The sequence below is a fragment of the Palaemon carinicauda genome, chromosome 27, assembly GCF_036898095.1.
Source record: "Palaemon carinicauda isolate YSFRI2023 chromosome 27, ASM3689809v2, whole genome shotgun sequence".
In the NCBI taxonomy this organism is placed as follows: Eukaryota; Metazoa; Arthropoda; class Malacostraca; order Decapoda; family Palaemonidae; genus Palaemon; species Palaemon carinicauda.
Window position 1 is genome coordinate 90485188 of NC_090751.1, and position 21882 is coordinate 90507069.

At 47.8% G+C, this 21882-nt stretch overlaps 1 protein-coding gene across 1 annotated transcript in view; it reads left to right on the forward strand.

The window, feature by feature from the left end:
* The first annotated feature begins 1593 nt into the window (after nt 1–1593).
* Nucleotides 1594–21882, forward strand: part of LOC137620795 (ATP-dependent RNA helicase DHX30-like) — a 175152-nt gene continuing 154863 nt past the window's right edge. The window contains exons 1-2 of the mRNA XM_068351234.1: nt 1594–1739; nt 19712–19875. Coding sequence (XP_068207335.1) covers nt 19803–19875 — 73 coding nt within the window. The 5' untranslated portion in view covers nt 1594–1739; nt 19712–19802. The remainder of the gene's footprint in view (nt 1740–19711; nt 19876–21882) is intronic.

Below are 21882 nucleotides of genomic sequence, written 5' to 3' on the forward strand. Positions count from 1 at the left end.
CTGTTTAAGGTGTCGATGTCTTAGGGCCTCCTCTCTTGCATCGAGTGTTTCCTTCCACGTGTCGTGAGGACGGTACCTGCCGGGCGGGACAGGTATGAAGTCTCTGATGGGACGACCAAATACACATATTGCAGGAGATAACTTGGTATCTCTTTCAGGTGAGTTCCTGTATTGGAGCATCGCACGTTGGAATTCATCAGTGTTGAGATCACCGTTACTGGCCATGTTGTCCGCTATAAGACGCTTGACAGTTTTGACGCCTATTTCGGCTCTGCAGTTACTATGTGGGAAGGCCACAGAGGAAAGGCGGTGATGGACTCCCCAGTCCTTTAAAAACTGCCTAGTTGCCATCGCTGTAAATTCAGGTCCACCATCAGATGTCAATTCATCCAGAATCCCAAATGTCACAAATGTTCGGCGTAGTGAAGTTATAAGACCCTCTGCACCGTTCGAAGATCGTTCAACTATGGGCCAATTCGAGTATCGATCAACTATAACTGAATATCCAACTCCTCGGTAGTGAAAGTAATCTGCACAAACACATTGGAATGGGTAGTCTGGAGATATAAGGGGTGTAGGCGGAGCACTAGGATTTGAAGGCGCAATGCGATTGCAGTGGTTGCATCCAGCTCGAAGTGCTGTTATAGCGGGTGTTATCCCTGGCCAAAACACAGATGACTCTGCTCGCGATACCATAGAGGTAATTCCTTGATGTGCTGAATGAAGAGATGTGAGAATTTCCTGACGAAGGGCTGGAGGAATAACTATACGCTCCTTGTATAGTATCACACCATCAACAGTGTAGAGATGCTCGCGGAATTGAAAATACTCTCGAAGATGTACAGGAAATTCTTGGCGAGACTCTGGTACTCCACATTCTATAAGGCTGAGCAGTTCATGCATGTTATCGTCACTACTTGTGGCAGTGCGAACTCTGTCCCAGGTGACTGCTCTCACGTTAAGTGAGTTAAGTGAGCATAATGCTGATGCGGTGATACAAGTTGGTATTATTCTTAATATAATTTATTTTCATTGTTCAGTACTTCTCTTGGATTTCCTTTCCTCACTGGGCTATTTTTCCCTGTTGGATTCCCTTGGGTTTATAGCATCCTGCTTTTCTAACAACAACACTATTATTATTATTATTATTATTATTATTATTATTATTATTATTATTATTATTGTTGTTGTTGTTGTTGTTGTTGTCATTATGATAATAATAATAATAATAATAATGATAATAATAATAATAATAATAATAATAATAATAATAATAATAATAATAATAATAATAATAATAATAATAATAATAATATACATACAGTATATATGATATTCTGTAATTTCCTGTGATTTTCTTTGACAATTCAGGCAGCCGAGCCGGCCCTGTTTATGACAAGCTGGACTACGCAAAAACAAGAGAAGAAAATTATATATCTATTTTACTAGGGATTAGCCCTAAGTTTTATATAATTTGATTTATAAAAACAGTTTATAATATCCAATAAATAAGCGTTATTTGTTGAATTGATATTTAAGGATAACATATTACAGAAAAATTAAATTATGTTCTTTTATTATTCTATGAAATACTCATTTATATAATCCGTATGTAGTGAACACCGACTTTTAACATCGTGAGTCGTGTTGCAATCGCGAGTTGTTTAGCAAACAAGAATAATACATACTTGATCTCCATCACAAACGGAATTGGATTGTAACCACAAAGCTTTACCAAGGTAATGGCTATCGTAAGGGTGGTACATATTAATTTGTAATACCTATGGTACCTGCCAAGTAGGTATTCTTCTAGTAAAGCATTTATTCGAAGAATACAACTTACGCCTTAACCCAACGTAGGGCATTATTATTATTATTATTATTATTATTATTATTATTATTATTATTATTATTAATTTTGACGTTCATGCCAAGTAGGTCATTTATTTTCAACTCGGTATTTTTGCACTCTATTGCTAAGAGTAAAGCACTTGTGGCCTTTGTATATTAGCGGTCAGTTCCTCAGGCGTGCATAGGAAATGGGCATGTAAACTCACACCCCCTAAAATCTGGCCTACAAGCCGTCTTCTTGCCCACTTATCTACCTGGTGGGGGCTAACGCCCCCAGTGACCCCCCCTTACACTGCTGGGGGTGTATGTATTATATCGGCCACCTGTATGTGTTATTAAGGCTAACTTAGAATACGGTAGTGGTAGTGTAAAGGTGATCGCAGTTGGGTGTAAGCCTCCCCGTTAGGTAAGTAGGTAAGGACATGGCTTTTAGGTTAGGTTAAGGGGAATACCAAGTTGGTTTTATTTTACATTACAGTATCCCTTTTTCTAGGTTAGCTCACGTTATTTTTAATCCACGCGGTAGAAACTCGCCGCGGATATACAAAGGCTACCACTGCTGTATTCTCAGCTGGTCGTCATCACACATACATGTGTCTGCATTTTCTGCTATCATACATACATACACCCCTTGCAGTCCTAAGGGGGTTTGCAATGGGTCGTTAACCCCCGTTCCGTAATTATGTAAGGACATGGCTTGTAGACCAGGTTAGGTGAGTGGGTTAAATTTCTTTATTAGAAACATATCTTTTTCAATATTAAACTTACCCGATAATCATGTAGCTGTCAACTCCGTTGCCCGACAGAATTCTATGGAGGGATACGCCAGCTATCACAATACTAGAAGGGGGTGTACTTACCAGCGCCACCTGTGGCCAGGTACTATAGTACTTCTTGTTGACACCTCCTCAATTTTTCCTCTGTCGTGCTTCCGGCAAGACGTTCTGGGATACGCTTATGATCTTCGAGTATTTTCACGGCTTTTGGTGAAGTATTCTCTCAGATTTCGACTGTCGCTTTACTGGAAACCTTATATTAGCTTAGATAGCTTTTATATAGTCCTGATTAACGGTTAACGATCTTTTGCTTGATTTTGGAACCCCACTTGGCTAACTCTTTGGATTCAAGATGTCTGACATTTCGCAAGCCCCCACCCATAGGCGATGTAGGTCTTGCAATAGGCTTCGTCCGAAGGCCTCGGTAGATCCTCACACCGCTTGTTCTGACTGTAGGGATAGGCCCTGTCTGTTAGAAAATCGATGTGAGGAATGCGCCGGACTTTCGGAACTTGATTTTGTCCGTCTTTTGAAATATTCAACTAAGTTAGAGAAAGGTAGAGTTAGGAGGAGTTCTTCTCACTCTTCACTTTTTTCCTCACCTCATGATCCCCTACCTTTTCCTACCCCTGTAGTGGCTACCCCCGAACCTACTATTTGCCCTCAGCCTGATATGTCTGTTGTGTTGCGTGCTATTCAGGCCTTAGGCGATAAAGTAGAGTCAGTGGTAAGTGATCATAAGTCTCTTATGGCCGAAGTCAAGGAACTTAAGGTCAAGAGTGCAGTGGGTGGAATTAGTGCCAGTGCTGTGACGAGTGCTAGTGTCAGTGCAGTGCCAAGTGCTAGTGTCAGTGTCAGTGTGGTGCGTGAGGATACTTCTGTGCGTGTCAGTCGTTCTCCCAGTCCGGGACCTCTTGCAAGCTCCCAAGCCCAGGGGAGAAGCAATGTCGAAGGGCAAAAGGGTTCGGCAGGCCTTGATCGGCGCACAGAAGTATCCTCGGTGGTTGCGGGCGTGTCTTCCAGAGACCGTCACTCCCACCTGCAGACGATTGAGCCCGTCTTTTACTCGTCCGCTGATCTTTTGTCAAGGAAGAAACGCTGGACTCAGGTCTCTAGACCACTCAAACGCAGAGTCCAGTCCGCGAGTGCTCAACCGGGCTGCAGTCATTGGCTCAGCTCGGACTCGCCGCAGTCATCAGTCGACTGTACTCCGCCCAAGAGGAGTAAGGTTCTGCCGCAACAGATCTCGTCTGTTCAGGCTTTGCCTCAGCAGACCGTAGTGTCTGCCGACCCCAAGTTGTCTCTACTGCAGTCAATGCAAGCACAGCTTTCGGTCTTGATGAGTGAGTGTCGGGCTGAGAAGGTTGCGCCTCCGCCTCCGCCTGCACTCGCTCCGCCTGCGCTCGCTCCGCCTGACCGCAGTACCGCCTGCCAGGCGTACGATGTTGAGCCACGTTCTGAGTTTACTGTTCCCAGTGGTGTACAGCCTCCGCCTTCCTTAAGGCAACCTCAGCAATGGGATCAGGAGGCTTATACCTCTCTTCCTCCGCTTTCACTTGCTGCTCCACCAGTGATGCAACACTCGGTTGAGGTACAACAACCTCTCCCGTCCATGAGTCAGTCTCCTCAGCTCTCGCTGCAGCGAGCTCAACCAAGGCAAGCACCACAACACCTTAGCCTTGCGCCTCAGGAGCCTCAGCTTGCGAGACATTTACTACGTTCTGCGCAGCCTCTACCTCATCGCGCTCCGCTCACACCGCAGGAACAGGAACTTGCTACTCCGCTTCCGCCAACCACTCAGCAAGCGCAACCCTTGAGTTCAACCACTCATGCCAGGAGTCAGCCTCCTCCACCCATGCGCCTACCTTCTGCTTCTTCTTTTGTTCAGCCTTTGCAGTCTGAGCCTCAGGTTTTCCCTCAACAGATTCTTGAAGAGGAAACCACTAATATTGTTGTTCCTGCTCGTTCTGACTCTGCTGTTCAGCATACCTGTCCGATCTCTTCGCTACACTCTGGTGATGAGGCGTCTGATGATGAGGCGGCACACCTGGATCCCTCATCAGACGTGGATGAATCCAAGCCTTCTCCACAGTCTATTGACTTTCGTAAGGTCTTGGCTCTGCTTAGGGAGGTATACCCAGACCACTTTGTCTCTGCTATTCCCCGCTCTCCACCATCTGAGTTTTCGCTGGGCTTGCAGCCAGCTAAGTCGACCTATACTAAGCTAGTCCTAGCAAGGTCCTCTAAGAGAGCGTTAAGGATCTTAGGGGAGTGGCTGCAGACTAAGCAACACCTTGGCAAGACTTCTTTCATGTTTCCTCCGACTAAGCTCACTTCTAAAGCGAGCGTTTGGTATGCCACAGGAGGGGAACCAGGCTTGGGAGTACCTGCCTCTGCCCAGGCTGACTTCTCAAGTCTGGTAGACTCGCCTCGTAGAACTGCAATGAGGCGCTCTAAGGTTTGCTGGACCTTCTCAGACCTTGATCACTTCCTGAAGGGTGTTTTTAGAGCATTTGAGATGTTCAACTTTCTAGACTGGTGCCTGGGGGCCCTCAGCAAGAAGACCTCCCCTGCGGACAAGGATTCTGCCATGCTATTAATGTCCTGCATGGATAAGGCCATTAGAGATGGATCTGGCGAGCTTGCGTCGATGTTTGTATCAGGGGTTCTTAAGAAAAGGGAACAGCTTTGTACCTTCCTTTCCTCCAGCATTACACCTTGTCAAAGGTCACAACTCCTTTTCGCTCCGCTCTCGAAGTTCCTCTTCCCCGAAGAGCTGGTTAAGGACTTGTCTGCTGCCCTGATACAAAAGGACACACATGATCTTGTAGCCTCATCGGCTCGTAAGTCTAAGGTTGCTACCTCTGTCCCCAGGACTTATCGCACCCCAGTGGCTGATACTCCTGCTACGAGGTTCATACCGCCCTTTCGTGGTAGAGCCCCCAGCCGAGGAAGCTCCCGTCCAGACTCTTCCAGGAGCAAGTCTAGGAAAGGCTCCAAGGCCTCTAAAGGAAAAAATTGACTCTCCGCATCTCCAGACAGCAGTAGGAGCCAGACTCAAGAGCTTCTGGCAAGCCTGGGAAAAGAGAGGTGCAGACGCCCAGTCTGTCAGTTGGCTGAGGGAGGGTTACAGGATTCCATTCTGCCTCAAACCCCCTCTGACCACATCTCCCATCAACCTCTCTCCCAACTACAAAGAAGAGGAAAAGAGGCTAGCGTTGCACCAGGAGGTGTCGCTACTTGTGCAGAAGAAGGCAGTGGTTATAGTCCGGGACCATCAATCCCCGGGCTTCTACAACCGTCTCTTTCTGGTGGCCAAGAAGACAGGAGGTTGGAGACCGGTGCTGGACGTCAGCGCGCTCAATGCGTATGTCACCAAGCAGACGTTCACGATGGAGACGACGAAGTCGGTCCTAGCAGCGGTCAGGCAGGAGGACTGGATGGTCTCGTTGGACTTGAAAGATGCCTACTTTCACGTTCCTATTCATCCAGACTCCCAACCTTTCCTGAGATTCGTTTTTGGAAAGGTTGTCTACCAATTCCAAGCCCTGTGTTTTGGCCTAAGCGCAGCTCCTATGGTGTTCACGCATCTGATGAGGAATATAGCAAAGTTCCTCCACTTATCGGACATCAGAGCCTCCCTCTACTTAGACGACTGGCTGTTGAGAGCCTCCACGAGTCGTCGCTGTCTGGAGAGTCTCAACTGGACTTTGGACTTAATCAGAGAACTGGGTCTGTTAGTCAACACAGAAAAGTCTCAGCTCATTCCCTCCCAATCCATTGTGTACCTGGGAATGGAGATTCGGAGTCAGGATTTTCGGGCTTTTCCATCGGCCCCCAGGATAAGCCAAGCCCTAGAGTGCATCATGAGCATGCTGAAGAGGAGCAGTTGCTCGGTGAGACAGTGGATGAGTCTCACAGGGACCCTTTCATCACTGGCCCTGTTCGTCGAGCTAGGGAGACTCCACCTCCGCCCTCTTCAATTCCATCTTGCAGCTCATTGGGACAAGGGTTTGACTCTCGAAGCAGTCTCTATCCCAGTCACCAAAGAGATGAAGACCACTCTCTTGTGGTGGAAGCACAATCTCCTTCTCAGGGAGGGCCTATCGTTGGCTATTCAGACCCCCAATCTTCATCTCTTCTCAGATGCATCGGACTCGGGCTGGGGTGCAACCTTGAACGGACGGGAATGCTCGGGAACGTGGAACGAGGAACAGGGAACGCTCCACATCAACTGCAAGGAGCTACTAGCAGTTCATTTAGCCCTGCTGAACTTCAAGTCCCTCCTGCTAGGCAAAGTGGTGGAGGTGAACTCAGACAACACCACAGCCTTGGCTTACATCTCCAAGCAAGGAGGGACCCATTCGAGGAGTCTATACGAGATCGCAAGGGACCTCCTCATTTGGTCAAGAAGTCAAAACCTCACTTTAGTCACGAGGTTCATTCAGGGCAATATGAACGTCTCAGCAGATCGCCTAAGCAGAAGGAATCAGGTCATTCCCACGGAATGGACCCTCCTCAAGAGTGTGTGCAACAGACTTTGGACCTTGTGGGGTCAACCTACCATAGATCTGTTTGCCACCTCCATAACCAAGAGACTTCCGCTGTACTGTTCCCCAGTTCCAGACCCTGCAGCAGTTCATGTGGATGCTTTTCTACTGAACTGGTCCCATCTCGACCTTTACGCATTCCCACCGTTCAAGATAATAAACAAAGTTCTGCAGAAATTCATCTCGCACGAAGGGACACGGCTGACGCTGGTTGCTCCCCTTTGGCCTGCAAGAGAATGGTTCACAGAGGTACTTCAATGGCTAGTCGACATCCCCAGGACTCTACCTCTAAGAGTGGACCTTCTACGTCAACCTCACGTAGACAGGTTGCACCCAAACCTCCACGCTCTTCGGCTGACTGCCTTCAGACTGTGGAAAGATTCGCTAGAGCTAGAGGCTTTTCGAAGGAGGCAGCCAGTGCGATTGCCAGAGCAAGAAGGGTTTCCACTCGTAGAGTCTACCAATCTAAGTGGGAAGTCTTCCGGAGCTGGTGTAGAGCCAATTCAGTATCCTCTACCAATACCTCTGTGACCCAAATAGCTGACTTCCTTTTACATCTTAGGAATGAGAGATCCCTTTCAGCCCCTACGATTAAAGGGTATAGGAGTATGTTGGCTTCAGTTCTCCGCCACAGAGGTTTGGACCTTTCTTCCAACAAGGACCTTCAAGACATCCTTAAGTCTTTTGAGACGTCTAAAGAACGTCGTCTATCCACTCCAGGCTGGAACCTAGACGTAGTCTTAAGGTTCCTTATGTCACCTAGGTTCGAACCTCTCCAGTCAGCTTCCTTCAAGGACCTTACCCTCAAGACTCTTTTTCTCGTCTGCCTTGCAACAGCTAAGAGAGTCAGTGAGGTTCATGCCTTCAGCAAGAACATTGGTTTCACGACCGAATCTGCAACATGTTCTTTTCAGCTCGGATTCCTAGCAAAGAACGAACTTCCTTCACGTCCTTGGCCTAGATCGTTTGAAATACCTAGCCTCTCCAACATGGTAGGTAACGAACTAGAGAGAGTTCTTTGCCCTGTCAGAGCTCTCAAGTATTATCTTAATAGGTCTAAACCTATTCGAGGACAGTCAGAAGCCTTATGGTGTGCCATCAAGAAACCTTCGAGGCCCATGTCCAAGAACGGGGTTTTGTATTATATAAGGCTTCTGATTAGAGAAGCCCATTCTCACTTAAAGGAGGAAGACCTTGCATTGCTGAAGGTAAGGACCCACGAAGTAAGAGCCGTAGCTACTTCGATGGCCTTTAATAAAAACCGTTCTCTGCAGAGCATAATGGATGCAACCTATTGGAGGAGCAAGTCAGTGTTTGCATCATTTTATCTTAAAGATGTCCAGTCTCTTTACGAGAACTGCTACACCCTGGGACCATTCGTAGCAGCGAGTGCAGTAGTAGGTGAGGGCTCAGCCACTACATTCCCTTAATCCCATAACCTTTTTTAACCTTTCTCTTGAATGCTTTTATTGTTGTTTTTATGGTTGTTACGGTAGGCTAAGAAGCCTTCCGCATCCTTTTGATTTGGCGGGTGGTCAATTCATTCTTGAGAAGCGCCTGGGTTAGAGGTTATGTAGAGGTCCTTTAGTAGGGGTTGCAGCCCTATATACTTTAGCACCTTTGAGTTGATTCAGCCTCCAAGAGGAACGCTGCGCTCAGTAAGGAAGACGAACTTAAAAAAGAGGCAGAGTAACGGTTCAATTCGACTTCCTTACCAGGTACTTATTATTTCATTGTTATTTGAGATAACTGTTATATGAAATATGGGATACTTAGCTATCCTTTAATCTTGTACACTGGTTTTCACCCACCCCTCTGGGTGTGAATCAGCTACATGATTATCGGGTAAGTTTAATATTGAAAAATGTTATTTTTATTAGTAAAATAAATTTTTGAATATACTTACCCGATAATCATGATTTAATCGACCCTCCCTTCCTCCCCATAGAGAACCAGTGGACCGAGGAAAAATTGAGGAGGTGTCAACAAGAAGTACTATAGTACCTGGCCACAGGTGGCGCTGGTAAGTACACCCCCTTCTAGTATTGTGATAGCTGGCGTATCCCTCCATAGAATTCTGTCGGGCAACGGAGTTGACAGCTACATGATTATCGGGTAAGTATATTCAAAAATTTATTTTACTAATAAAAATAACATTTTACAGCTTTTTTTTTTTTTTTTTTTTAAAGAAAGGGAATACAACATGGTGTGGTTATAGGTGTTTTGAAGGTTTCTTTGTATTGATTTTTGGGGAATCCTTAGTTTTATTAGTTATGGTGGGTCGACTACCATAACTGTAAAGTTTAGGTTTTGCGCCAGGTATCATCCTAGATTGCATTCTAAATTCTGGGGCCTATGTGTAGTAGCAGCAACCTGTATGTATAATGATGCCTGAGTAAGAATACGGCATTGTCAGGTAGCTGCAGAGGGGCGTTAAACCCCCCCCCCATTAGGTAAGTAGGTAAGGATACAGCTTGTAGGTTAAGGTGGGGGGGGGGAAGTTTAAGTTAGTTAGTGTCCATTTTCCATGCACGTAAGAGGAACTGGCCGCTAATATACAAAGGCTCCGAAATTCCTTTAAATATACTGTATACCAGTCTAATTGTATGATATTTAAACTAACATTTTAAACAAACCACCATCCTTTAATAGGTGTATGACTTCAACTGAGCTGGAATGGCCATTGAGAATTTAACAAAGTATTTATGTAGTACTGGCTGGGAAGACCTGTCCACCTGTTGGTCACCTAGACGCTAACTTTTTTACTTCAGTCACAAACCATTCATATGTAGCATTGGCGCCTCTTCAATTTTGGCTTTTTGAAAAATTTTCTGGCATTTTAGAATAAATGGACAAGTGAGCAGACATGCTATTATGTTTGGGTAAACCATGGTGCTATCATAAGAGGACTCTGAGCTTCAGACCTGAGCTCCAAAGTCTTTTCTTAGCACCGTGAGGGTGAAGAGAAAGATATCCCAGAACACTTCATTTTGGCTTTGTTCTTGTCTCATTTAGCAAAAGGTTTGGATATCTAACTCGGACAAGGGGTCACAAATTTAAGAATATTTGGTCCTCTTTAGCACTCAAAAAGAAGCTGTTTGTGAATCAGGGATTCATATAGAATTTCCTTTATTGCTTGTTTTCTGTGATAGTATATCTACAAACCCATGGTTACCTTAGCCCTCGTTTCTGTGGTAGCAACTCAATAGGTTATATAGCCAGACTAGTTTTCTCACGAGATAAGTTGCATGTCGTCTAGGAAAGCCGTTTCGACGTCAGCCTAGATTGAAAGGTGGAATTTCCTTCTACTTTCTTTTCTCCCCCTCTTGGGAGTGCAGCAGTGATGGCTGCTTTAAGTTGAACCGGATGTCTGGTGCAAATGAGCTTTATAGCTGAGCAACCTTTTGTTTCACACAAGATCTGTTAAAAATTATCTCCTCCATTCTCTTAGATGAAGGGGAAGATGGATAAAATAAATGCAAACCAATTTCTTATAATGTGTATTCATTTGGACAATGCATCCAATTTAATTTTATGGGGTCTTCTGTGACCAATTACCATTTACTATTGGTAAGGGCCTAGTCTAACTCCTGTAACATCTCCATGCTCAAACCTTCAGGAGGTTGGTAGGAATCATCACCTTTACTTCTATACAGGACCAAGTGCTCTGACATCTCCTGGGAAAGTCAAACCAGCCAGAGTTCAGTTCATAGGGGTTTCCTTACCCCCAAAGACTGAGTCCTATTAAAGGATGATGGATTGTATTTTGTGTTGGAACAAATCACAATATTTCAAAGTTATTTGTACAGAAGGTCCTCAGCTTTACAAACACAAATCCAACTGAAAATAACAAAGGTAAGATAAAGAAATATTGTAATAAAACAATATTTGTTCCGTAACCGAAATACAAACCACGCTATTTACAAAGGGTTATTACTTTTAGCGTAGCTGAAATGGCGAGCCATTAGAATTTAACGAGGGTGTATTACCCCCGCGCTAGTTAGCGGGGGGGTAGGGGAGTGGTAGCTAGCTACCCCTCCTCCCCCTCACACACAGGTGAATACCCACTTTCACTTTTGGCTCGGACTGTGACAGACGTCTCTGTCTTGGTCCTCGCTTGGCAGCCATTGTCTGTTTTGTCTTTACTTAATCGCTTACTTTTCTTTTACTCAATATATATGTAAACATGTTTTCATGTTTGTATATATATTTGAGTATAGAAATAAGTAAGTTTCCTTTTCAGATGTGTGTGTGTAGTGTACGATATCTACGTGGAGGCCTCGGCAGTTAGGCCACCACGGCCTAATTTTATGGGTTGCGATCGAGTTTGACTTCGGTCTTTCTCTCTCTCTCTCTCTTGAGGTCGTTCACCCTTTTACTATGTTTTACTACGCCCTTGTAGCTTCCTTCCCGTGTGGGTGGGGTTGCTACGCCGTACATTTTGTCTCAATTAGTTTATGAATCTAATTGTAGTTGTTAATTTTTCAGCTTGTAGAACGATTCCTTTCGGGGTTTTCGTTTTTTTCTTTAGTGTTCATTCTTTTTTTTAAATTACATAATTACATAGTTACATAATTATAATTGTTATAATTCTGTTTTGGTTACAGCTCTCCTTCCGCGAGTGTAAGTGGTTGTGAGGGCACGTGCCTGTTGTGTAATTCTTGTTCCTTTTCCTCGGGATTCCTCTTCGGAGCCTTCCCGGGGGAATGAATGTGTACTAATATTATTTGTTTTATTTTTTTACAGTTACCGATCTAGTTCGTTTCTGTAATATAGCAACGGTGTGAGCTGTCTGGTTGAGTCCTGGGAATTCGGCTGTTGCTGCCTCCCCCCTTGTATTGTCGTCAGGGGCGTGTCTCCTTCTACTGGTAGTACTCCCGTGTCGACGGACAGCTCTCCAGTTCATTTTAGAACAGTCAGGAGGCTTGCCTCCTTGGGCGGATAACTTTCCTTCCGAGGGAAGTTTTTTCCTGTCCAGGCTTGAGCTTTTCCTCTTTTGGGGGGTTCTTCTCTTGCCTTTTTTTCGTGCGACTATGCTCTTGGTGCTGAGCGGTCGCACCTGCAGTTTCGCTCAAGGGGCTGGGCAACTGCAGGGGCTCCTCTTCGGAGGATTGCCCCTTTTAGGTCACTGGCTGACCAGTCTCTTCCACGAAGTGTTTCTCTGTCGTTCGCGAGAGAGTACACTCATAGAGACTCCTCTTCGGAGGTTTCTTCTGTTGCTGTTGCTGTTGGCCTCCCTCGCCGTAAGGCCCTCCGTCCGCCTCGTCGTAAGGGCCTCTCATCTCCCTATAAGGGTGCTTGAGGCGCCTTTTTGAATCTCCGTTTGCAGCCTACAACTTCTTTTTCTCGATCTTCCGTCTTGGTGCAGATGGACAGCAGTCTAATCTCGTCTCCCGACGGGCAACGGTCTTCCCGACGGACAACGGTCTTCCCGACGGACAGCGGTCTTCCGACGGACATCAGTCTCCCGGCGGACAACGATCCCTTCGGGGCAAAGGGTTGCCCCCACGGGGGTTCTTCCCTTGCGTGTCAGGGTTTCCCTGCGCGCCCTTCTGTTCGTCAGCGCTCTCCTGTTCGTCAGCGCTTTCAAGATGATCTTCCCTGCGGTTCCTGTTACGTGCCCTGTGCGCCCACGTTCGCCCTCGCGATCTAGAACTTCGGTTCAGGTCGGGGTCAAGGACTCTTCTTTGCGCAGGCTTCCACGCGTAGCCTTCTGCTCGTCAGCGATCATCAGCTCGCCAGCGATCGTCAGCTCGTCAGCGATCATCAGCTCGCCAGCGATCTCCGGATCGCCCACGTGTGTTACAGCTGGCACGCCAACGTTCTCCAACACTTCTGAAGGAACATGGTTCGCCAGCTACTAGCTCAACTGCGGATGCTGATCGCCATCGCGCGACCCTCAACTGCGGATGCTGATCGCCATCGCGCGACCCTCAACTGCAGATGCTGATCGCCATCGCGCGACCCTCAACTGCGGATGCTGATCGCCATCGCGCGACCCTCAACTGCGGATGCTGATCGCCATCGCGCGACCCTCAACTGCGGATGCTGATCGCCATCGCGCGACCCTCAACTGCGGATGCTGATCGCCATCGCGCGACCCTCAACTGCGGATGCTGATCGCCATCGCGCGACCCTCAACTGCGGATGCTGATCGCCATCGCGCGACCCTCAACTGCGGATGCTGATCGCCATCGCACAACCCTGAACGATTGCCCGCTTACGCATGCTGCTCCTCATCGCACAACCCTGAACGATCGCCCTCTTGCGGATGCTGATCACCATCGCACCCTTTCACGCGATCATTCACCTACGCATGCTGCTCGCCATCGCACAACCCTGAACGATTGCCCCCTTACGCATGCTGCTCCTCATCGCACAACCCTGAACGATCGCCCTCCTGCAGATGCTGATCACCATCGCACCCTTTCACGCGATCATTCACCAGCGCATGCTGCTCGCCATCGCACAACCCTGAACGATTGCCCGCTTACGCATGCTGCTCCTCATCGCACAACCCTGAACGATCGCCCTCCTGCAGATGCTGATCACCATCGCACCCTTTCACGCGATCATTCACCTGCGCATGCTGCTCACCATCGCACAACCCTGCACGATTGCCCGCTTACGCATGCTGCTCCTCATCGCACAACCCTGAACGCTCGCCCTCTTGCGGATGCTGATCACCATCGCACCCTATCACGCGATCATTCACCTACACATGCTGCTCGCCATCGCTTACCGCCAGCGATCTTCTTCACCTACGCGGCAGCACGATCCCTCGCCGTCACGCCCATTCGCCTGCGCGCCCGCGCGATCGCTCGCCTGCGCGCCCGCGCGATCGCTCGCCTGCGCGCCCGCGCGATCGCTCGCCTGCGCGCCCGCGCGATCGCTCGCCTGCGCGCCCGCGCGATCGCTCGCCTGCGCGCCCGCGCGATCGCTCGCCTGCGCGCCCTCGCGACCGCTCGCCTGTGCGCCCGCGCGACCATTCGCCTTTGCGCGACCGTTCGCCCTCGCGCGACCATAGTTCGCGGCGAATTCCACAGCCGGTGGTAGCAGCAGGGACGCGTGCTCCTAGGCGGCACTCGGGATCACCTCCATCCAAGCACAGGTTGGTAGTGCAGGACGAAGACAGGTCAGTACAGCATTCTTCCCACCTTCTTTTCAGGCAGGAACCGTCGTGTCCTCTCCAAAGGATCGCCCGATCCCTTTCACCTTAGCGAGGATTTCGGACTCTGTGTCCTTGGAGCAGCAGACATGGTTTGATCCGCTGGCACGGGCGTTAATGAACCAGCACTCACCGGCCAGGGTAACAAACCAGCGGCTGTCTCTCCTACGCTGAAGATAAAGAGAGGAGTCGACTTCGTGGTGACTTCCCCCAGGGCGAAGTTGGTTCCCAAGAGGTCGGTCTCGAGGGTCCCCTCTCCTGCACGAGTACTCTCTCCTTCTCCCGCCCTGGAAGGATTTTTGGCGGGGGGGCTTTCCGTTGAAGATTTCTCCATCGGACAAGGGGTGACTGCTTACCTCTTCCTCTGGGAGCTTACCAGGTTCTTTCCCTCCTCGGTTACGGCCCGAGGTTTGGTTCAAGGAAGCTACAGGAAGATCAAGGGTACTTTCCTCCTCTCGAGCTCAGGCACCTTGCCTTTCGTCGTTAAGTATCTACTTGCGGACAAGCTCGATGTTGTACCATCTGGACGCACTGACTGAAGGCTTCCTTCGGGTGTCTCATCTGTGGAGGTCAACGACCTCAGACACCCTTCCATCCTTGAGAAGAGTTTTGTCTTTGCCCAAGGACAGAGACTTAAACATCTGCTGTGCGGAGTAAATCGACTTCCGGTTTCACTCCTCCAAGGCGCTTTCTTCCAGACTCTGCAGGGCTCCAGCTCCCTTTTCTTTCAACCACATCGGCCTAAGTTATCGGCTACGACAACTGGGACAAGGTGTCCAATTGCAGTTTCCTCCTGTCAGGAACAGATGGCACGGGAGACTCCCCCGGGGGGGCATAGTCCTAAAAGGAGTTCACGAACTCTAGGATTGCAGGTTTTTTCGCTGGGAGGATGCTTAAGGTTACTCATCCGAATGACAGCTTCCCGATGCCCATTCCCGCACAATCTCTGTGAGTAGCCAAGGATATCGCGCCTGCCGTCTCTGTCAGCGAATTCAGTGTCTCTGAACCTCTATGCCATAGCATCAGCAGAGTTGCCCGGTTGGGCAGAATGATCCATACCTTAGGCGAAGGTCTTCCTTAGGATCATCGACGGCTTCACCCCCGGCCCCCTCAGTCGATCCTTTCTTGTAAGGAAGGATCTGAGAGGGGATGTCCATAGTCGACCTCTCAGCCCTGATCAAGTTTGTCGAACAAACTTTGGCCAGCGTAGACCAGCAGAATCGATCAGACTGGTAACGAGGCGACAGGACTCCTTTAACCCTGGATCGGAAGGACGGGTACTTTCAGTTTCCATTCCATCCATCTTCCAAGGTGCTCGTCGAATTCAGCCTAAACTGCAAGTATTCCTGCTTATGATGCAGTGTGGCTATCCCGCCGTGGCATAGCAGGTTTGTTTCCCCAGAGAACTCTCCCTGCCTTCCTCTTGGCCGCTCAGGTGCAGACTTCCGCCTCCTCTGCTGTTTGGAGGGCTGGTCAACTCCGGTAGGCTCGGGTTTCGACCTTCTTCAGCGCCGGGAAAAGCTTCCGAATGCTGACCATGAGTGTGGGCTCATGGTATTTTGCTTGGAGCCTTCTCTTCCTCTGCCTCAACATCTGGAGTATCTGGCCATGATATTGAGTCAACCGCCTTACCACGTTGGAAACCCCGCTTCTCGTCCGTCCAGCGAGGTTAAGCAACGTCGGTACTTGGATGGGTGACCACCTGGGGACGCCAGATTCTGTTACCACATCCTCCGAGCCTTCCTTTCGGTTGACTGTGGCAAGACTGAGGAGAGTCGCAGTACCTGTTCTCAGTCAAGCAGAGTTTTCAGCCCTACCTTGGAACGTTTCCTAGTTCTTCTTTCCTCATTGACCCGTTTATAGTCCGAACGGTCGCCTCAGGATAAGTTCCATGTGGGGCGATCCAAGTTCCGGTGGCTTCAGGCAATGTTTAACCGGACTCCCTGGCCCTATGGGACCAGCGGAACTATTAAACCTGCAATGGGTGTTGACCTATGGAGCCTCTTGATGGTAGTGGATATTCTCGTCCTTTCCCCACATTTTTGATGCGGTTCTCGGACTCGTCAAAGGAAAGGGGGGGGGGCATGTTCCGGTCCAGGCCTATGGTCAAGACCTGAAGGATACCTCTCCATCATTCAGGCAGGCTTAAGGGCCTTAGTCTGGCCCCTCTTCAGATCCTACCGCTCCTGCCAAGTCGCCCCGTTGCGTGTCGACTTCATGCTAACCAGCAGGGGACGCATTTTCACACCTTCACATCTTGCAGTAGAGATACCGGGATGATTGAGATTCTCTCAATTCCACCATCGGCTCTCTCATTCCAGGCAGGGGAATGTTTCTCTCAGACTATCCGAGCAGAGCCTCATAGAGAGAGTGTACCTAAGGGTCTTTGACCTTGGGTAACCAGCAAGTGCTGGTCTGGGGGACCTGATCGCGACAGCTTGGAACCTCAAGCTTCCGCTAGTTTTCCCCCCAGTCTCAGACCCCGAGACTCTGGCAAGATGCATTCCGGTGATGGTGGGACAACTTCGACGCCTGCGTCTTCCCTCCTTTTTGTCTGCGGACAATGGGTCTCAACAAAACCAGGTTGTCTGTCAACCTTTCAATGGGAGAGCTCCACTGGGACTATGCGCAGAACGGTTTCTGGACCCTCTGCTTCCCCTGACGGAACTCCCGGGAGAGCTTCTCCCACGGCGCAGACTACTCAAGCAACCACACTGCGACATCTCTCCCGAACCGGGACGTCGCTTCGGCTTCATGCCTGGAGACACTACGCTTCCTCCTCTAGAAGAGACAACCCGCTACAGTCGCGGTACGGAGGTCGCGTCATCTGCGATAGTCATCCACAGGGGTCTCCCAGGCAAAGTGAAGAGTCTAAGGTGGTTGGTGCCGTGGGAGATATACCTCTTCCCGTGAGGCCTCTTCTCCAGCAATAACGGTCTTATTGCCTTTCGGCGGGAGGAAACTCCTTTCCGCTCTTGGCAATGAAGCCTGTCGCTCAGCCTTTCCCTGACCTTCAGGCTTAAAGGAATAACTTTTTCCTGCCCGCTGGATCTATCCTCGCTCATGCGAAGCTACGATCGTCCCTGCCCTAGTCGGAGGAAGACCTCCAACTTGGAGCATGGCTCGGACTTTTAGTCCTTTAAGAGATCTTCTCAAGACCCTTTTATGACAGGCCTCGGATTGTATTCCGCCTTGGGTCTTCTGCTCACTCTGGCCACGGCCAGTGTGTAAGCAATCTCCTTGGTCTCTTACTACTCCCCCCCCTTTCTAAGGAAGAGGGGAAGGCAACATTCAGGCTCGCTCCTGAGTTGTTGGCTAGACTCAGAATCTGAGGGTCCCGACCCTTCGGTCCGATTCATTCAAGATTTTGAGTCTCCATTCTGTGTCTGATGTCCCAAGACCTTCTCTTTCTTGCCAGTACAGGAATCGAGAGGTTAGCGCTGGGAACAGCTGCAGTTTGGCCTCAGTTGCAGCCGATTTGGGAACACAAGGAGGACATGGGGGGAGAGTCACCAGTATACCTCTTCAGCCCGGACTCAAGGACATTCATCTCGACCTGTCTTCAGACCCTCCCCCGTCACGTCGCCCTACAGCACGATGTTGGATACATCGCAACGTCCCTCGCCTTCGAGTAATACTACTCTGTGACGCAGGTGCTACAAGCTGGAGTCTGGAAGCGTCTGATGACCTTCGCAGCCCGCTTCCTGCAGGGCGTGACCCACAGGAGTCTCGATACGTTTTCTATCGCTCTGTGGTGGCTACACAACAGCTGGTCTAACCTCAGGCTCCTTTTTGGACAGGTAGCAGAAGGTTGAGGGCATTGTTATCAGGTTTTAGTCTGCATGAACGAAAGAAGTATGTCTGGCCCTTACTTCTTTCTTCATCATCCCCTCTACGGGGAAGCAGCATCCTGGTCTCTGCATAGCTGACCTCGAACCTCTGCAGGTAAACCATGCTTCCTTGTGTTCCGAGTATTGAGTCAATACTGTCGCGTCCCCCATACCCTGACGAGGTGGTATTGGGAACGTCCTAACCCAGAGTTCCTTCTGGAACTCCAGGTCAACTGCCTAGGACGGGTCACACTTCTTCCTTCACACACAAGCTTACGTAGGCCACATGGTTCCTTGCGGTGCAAGGAACTTGTGAGGTGCAGGGACTCCTTTTCTCGAGTGCGACTCACTCGGATTCTGAGTCCCCGGGTAAAGCCAAAGCCAGTATGGCTGGGGACTTTCCACCCTTCCTAAGGGATAAGTCACCCTTTGTAAATAGCGTGGTTTGTATTTCGGTTACGGAACAAATGACAAATTCGAAGATAATTTGTATTTTTCCTAACCATACAAACCTTAGCTATTTACACATATTTGCCCGCCAGCCCTGTCCCCCAAGACAAGTCCTACCTCTAAGTGAAAGTGAGTATTCACCTGTGTGTGAGGGGGAGGAGGGGTAGCTAGCTACCACTCCCCTACCCCCCCGCTAACTAGCGCGGGGGTAATACACCCTCGTTAAATTCTAATGGCTCGCCATTTCAGCTACGCTAAAAGTAATAACCCTTTGTAAATAGCTAAGGTTTGTATGGTTAGGAAAAATACAAATTATCTTCGAATTTGTCATATCATTTAATACAGTAAGCAAAATGACATTTGTATTAATCTAATAAATATTTCATATGAAACGCGACTATTTGTTATCTTTTGTAACTGGAAATCATAGGAATGGAATTCAGGATAGACGTTTTCCTAACTACACAAATAGTAGTCCTTTAAGTTACACTTCTAGCCTCAACCGCCCCCCCTTGAAGTCCTAGGGGTTAGGTTAAAAGTGAGTAACTTACTGACTGACAGGTGGGTTGGGCTTTCCCACGACCTGAAGCCCCACCACCTGCTAATAGTTAACTACTACGTTAAATTTTTAATGGCGGTTCCAGCTTTGCTTAAGTCATACCCCTATTGAAGGACTCAAGGTTGTAGAGAATGTGGACCATGATTAGCTACACCATTTTCCTTAAACATTCTATGCAGGAATTGCCCTATAACATGATAAAGAATCTGGAGGCGTTGTACAGTATGTCAAACCGTTGTGACTGAAAGACTGAAATAAAGAGAGACTACCATATCGCAACTTTGCTTCTTGCCATTAACTGCTACCATTGTTCATTACTTTACTAAAGGAAAGTTTCTTTTGAAAGGCAAGAAAATGGGATTTTTTTTTTTTCATCTTGGGGGGAAAGTGTCAATAAACTAAGCTTCTGGAGGCGAAGCAATATGACGTCAAGGAAGATTCATGAAATAAATGCAAATTATTAAAACAGTTATATATTTTTCCATTTCATTTTTAAGCATGACTTCATTGAATTCTTTATCTTGCAGGCATTGGCTATTAATGTTATAGTGTCTAAGGAAGCATTAATGAAAGTTGAAATCTAGTCCCATGAGATTTGAATTGATTTGCTGAACCAAGATGTATTTACTGAGGAGATTGGGCAATGTAACTTCAACTTTATATACATTTTCCAGAGTCAAAGTCGAAAAACGTAAGTAGGTATATTTTTATATTTCTCTTGAGATTAACCCTTTTTTTATTCAGCTTTTAAACCTTTAATATGCTTATACAAATAATGAACCTTTTTAAATCTTATACACCAATACAAATAGTAATGGCTTTATTGCTTACTCTTAACAAGGTAGATACTATTTTATGTTTTGCAAATACTGATCTGCCAGTCTCCAGGAATATACAAAGGGTTCTCCAGAAATATACAAAGGGTTACCTTTTACAAAGGGTTACCTTTTAGCGTAGCTGAAATGGCGAGCCATTAGAATTTAACGAGGGTGTATTACCCCCGCGCTAGTTAGCGGGGGGTTAGGGGAGTGGTAGCTAGCTACCCCTCCTCCCCCTCACACACAGGTGAATACTCACTTTCACTTTTGGCTCGGACTGTGACAGACGTCTCTGTCTTGGTCCTCTCTTGGCAGCCATTGTTTGTTTTGTCTTTACTTAATCGCTTACTTTTCATTTACTCAATATTATGTAAACATGTTTTCATGTTTGTATATATATTTGAGTATAGAAATAAGTAAGTTTCCTTTTCAGATTTGTGTGTGTAGTGTACGATATCTACGTGGAGTCCTGCGGCAGTTAGGCCACCATGGCGTAATTTTATGGGTGGCGATCAAGTTTGACTCATGTCTTTCTCTCTCTCTTGAGGTTGTTCACCCTTTTACTACGTTTTACTACGCCCTTGTAGCTTCCTTTCCGTGTGGGGGGGTTGCTACGCCGTACGTTTGTCTCAATTAGTTATGAATCTAATTGTAGTTGTTTTTTGTAGAACGATTCCTTCCCGGGGTTTTCGTTCTTTCTTTAGTGTTCATTCTTTTTTAAATTACATTATTACATAGTTACATAATTATAATTGTTATAATTCTGTTTTGGTTACAGCTCTCCTTCCGTGAGTGTAAGTGGTTGTGAGGGCACGTGCCTGTTGTGTAATTCTTGTTCCTTTCCCTCGGGATTCCTCTTCGGAGCCTTCCCGGGGGAATGAATGTGTACTAATATTATTTGTTTTATTTTTTTACAGTTACCGATCTAGTTCGTTTCTGTAATATGGCAACGGTGTGAGCTGTCTGGTTGAGTCCTGGGGATTCGGCTGTTGCTGCCTCCCCCCTTGTTTTTTCGTCAGGGGCGTGTCTCCTTCTACTGGAAGTACTCCCGTGTCGACGGACAGCTCTCCAGTTCATTTTAGAACTCTCAGGAGGCTTGCCTCCTTGGGCCGGTAACTTTCCTTCCGAGGGAAGTTTTTCCTGTCCAGGCTCAAGTTTTTCCCCTTTTGGGGGGTTCTTCTCTTGCCTTTTTTTCGTGCGACTATGCTCTTGGTGCTGAGCGGTCGCACCTGCAGTTTCGCTCAAGGGGCTGGGCAACTGCAGGAGCTCCTCTTCGGAGGATCGCTCCTTTTAGGTCACTGGCTGACCAGTCTCTTCCACGAAGTGTTTCTCTTTCGTTCGCGAGAGAGTACACTCATAGAGACTCCTCTTCGGAGGTTTCTTCTGTTGCGGTTGCTGTTGGCCTCCCTCGCCGTAGGCCCACCGTCTGCCTCGTCGTAAGGGCCTCTCATCTCCCTATAAGGGTGCTTGAGGCGCCTTTTTGGATCTCCGTTTGCAGCCTACAACTCCTTTTTAAATATTTAACATAGCCGGTGAATATATAATAGCTGCTACTCAGCGGCTCGACAGAAAACACACTCAAAAAACTCGCGAGCGATCGCTATGAAGGTTGCGGGTGTGCCCACCAGCGCCAACTATCAGCCAGATACCACTCTTGCATGTAAACAAACCCTTCAATTCTTCTCTGTCGACCTTGACGACAAGACGTATCATTACTCGCTGTAGAACCTGGAGTTTTCTCAACATATTTGGTGAAGTACTTCATTTTGGTTTGAGCTTTCGCAGTGCAGGTGTTTTATCTTCAACTTAAATCTTGAACTCGTTTTTAGATAGATTTAATTTTTGATGACTTTGGATTGTTTTTTTGGACTTTCTTTGAC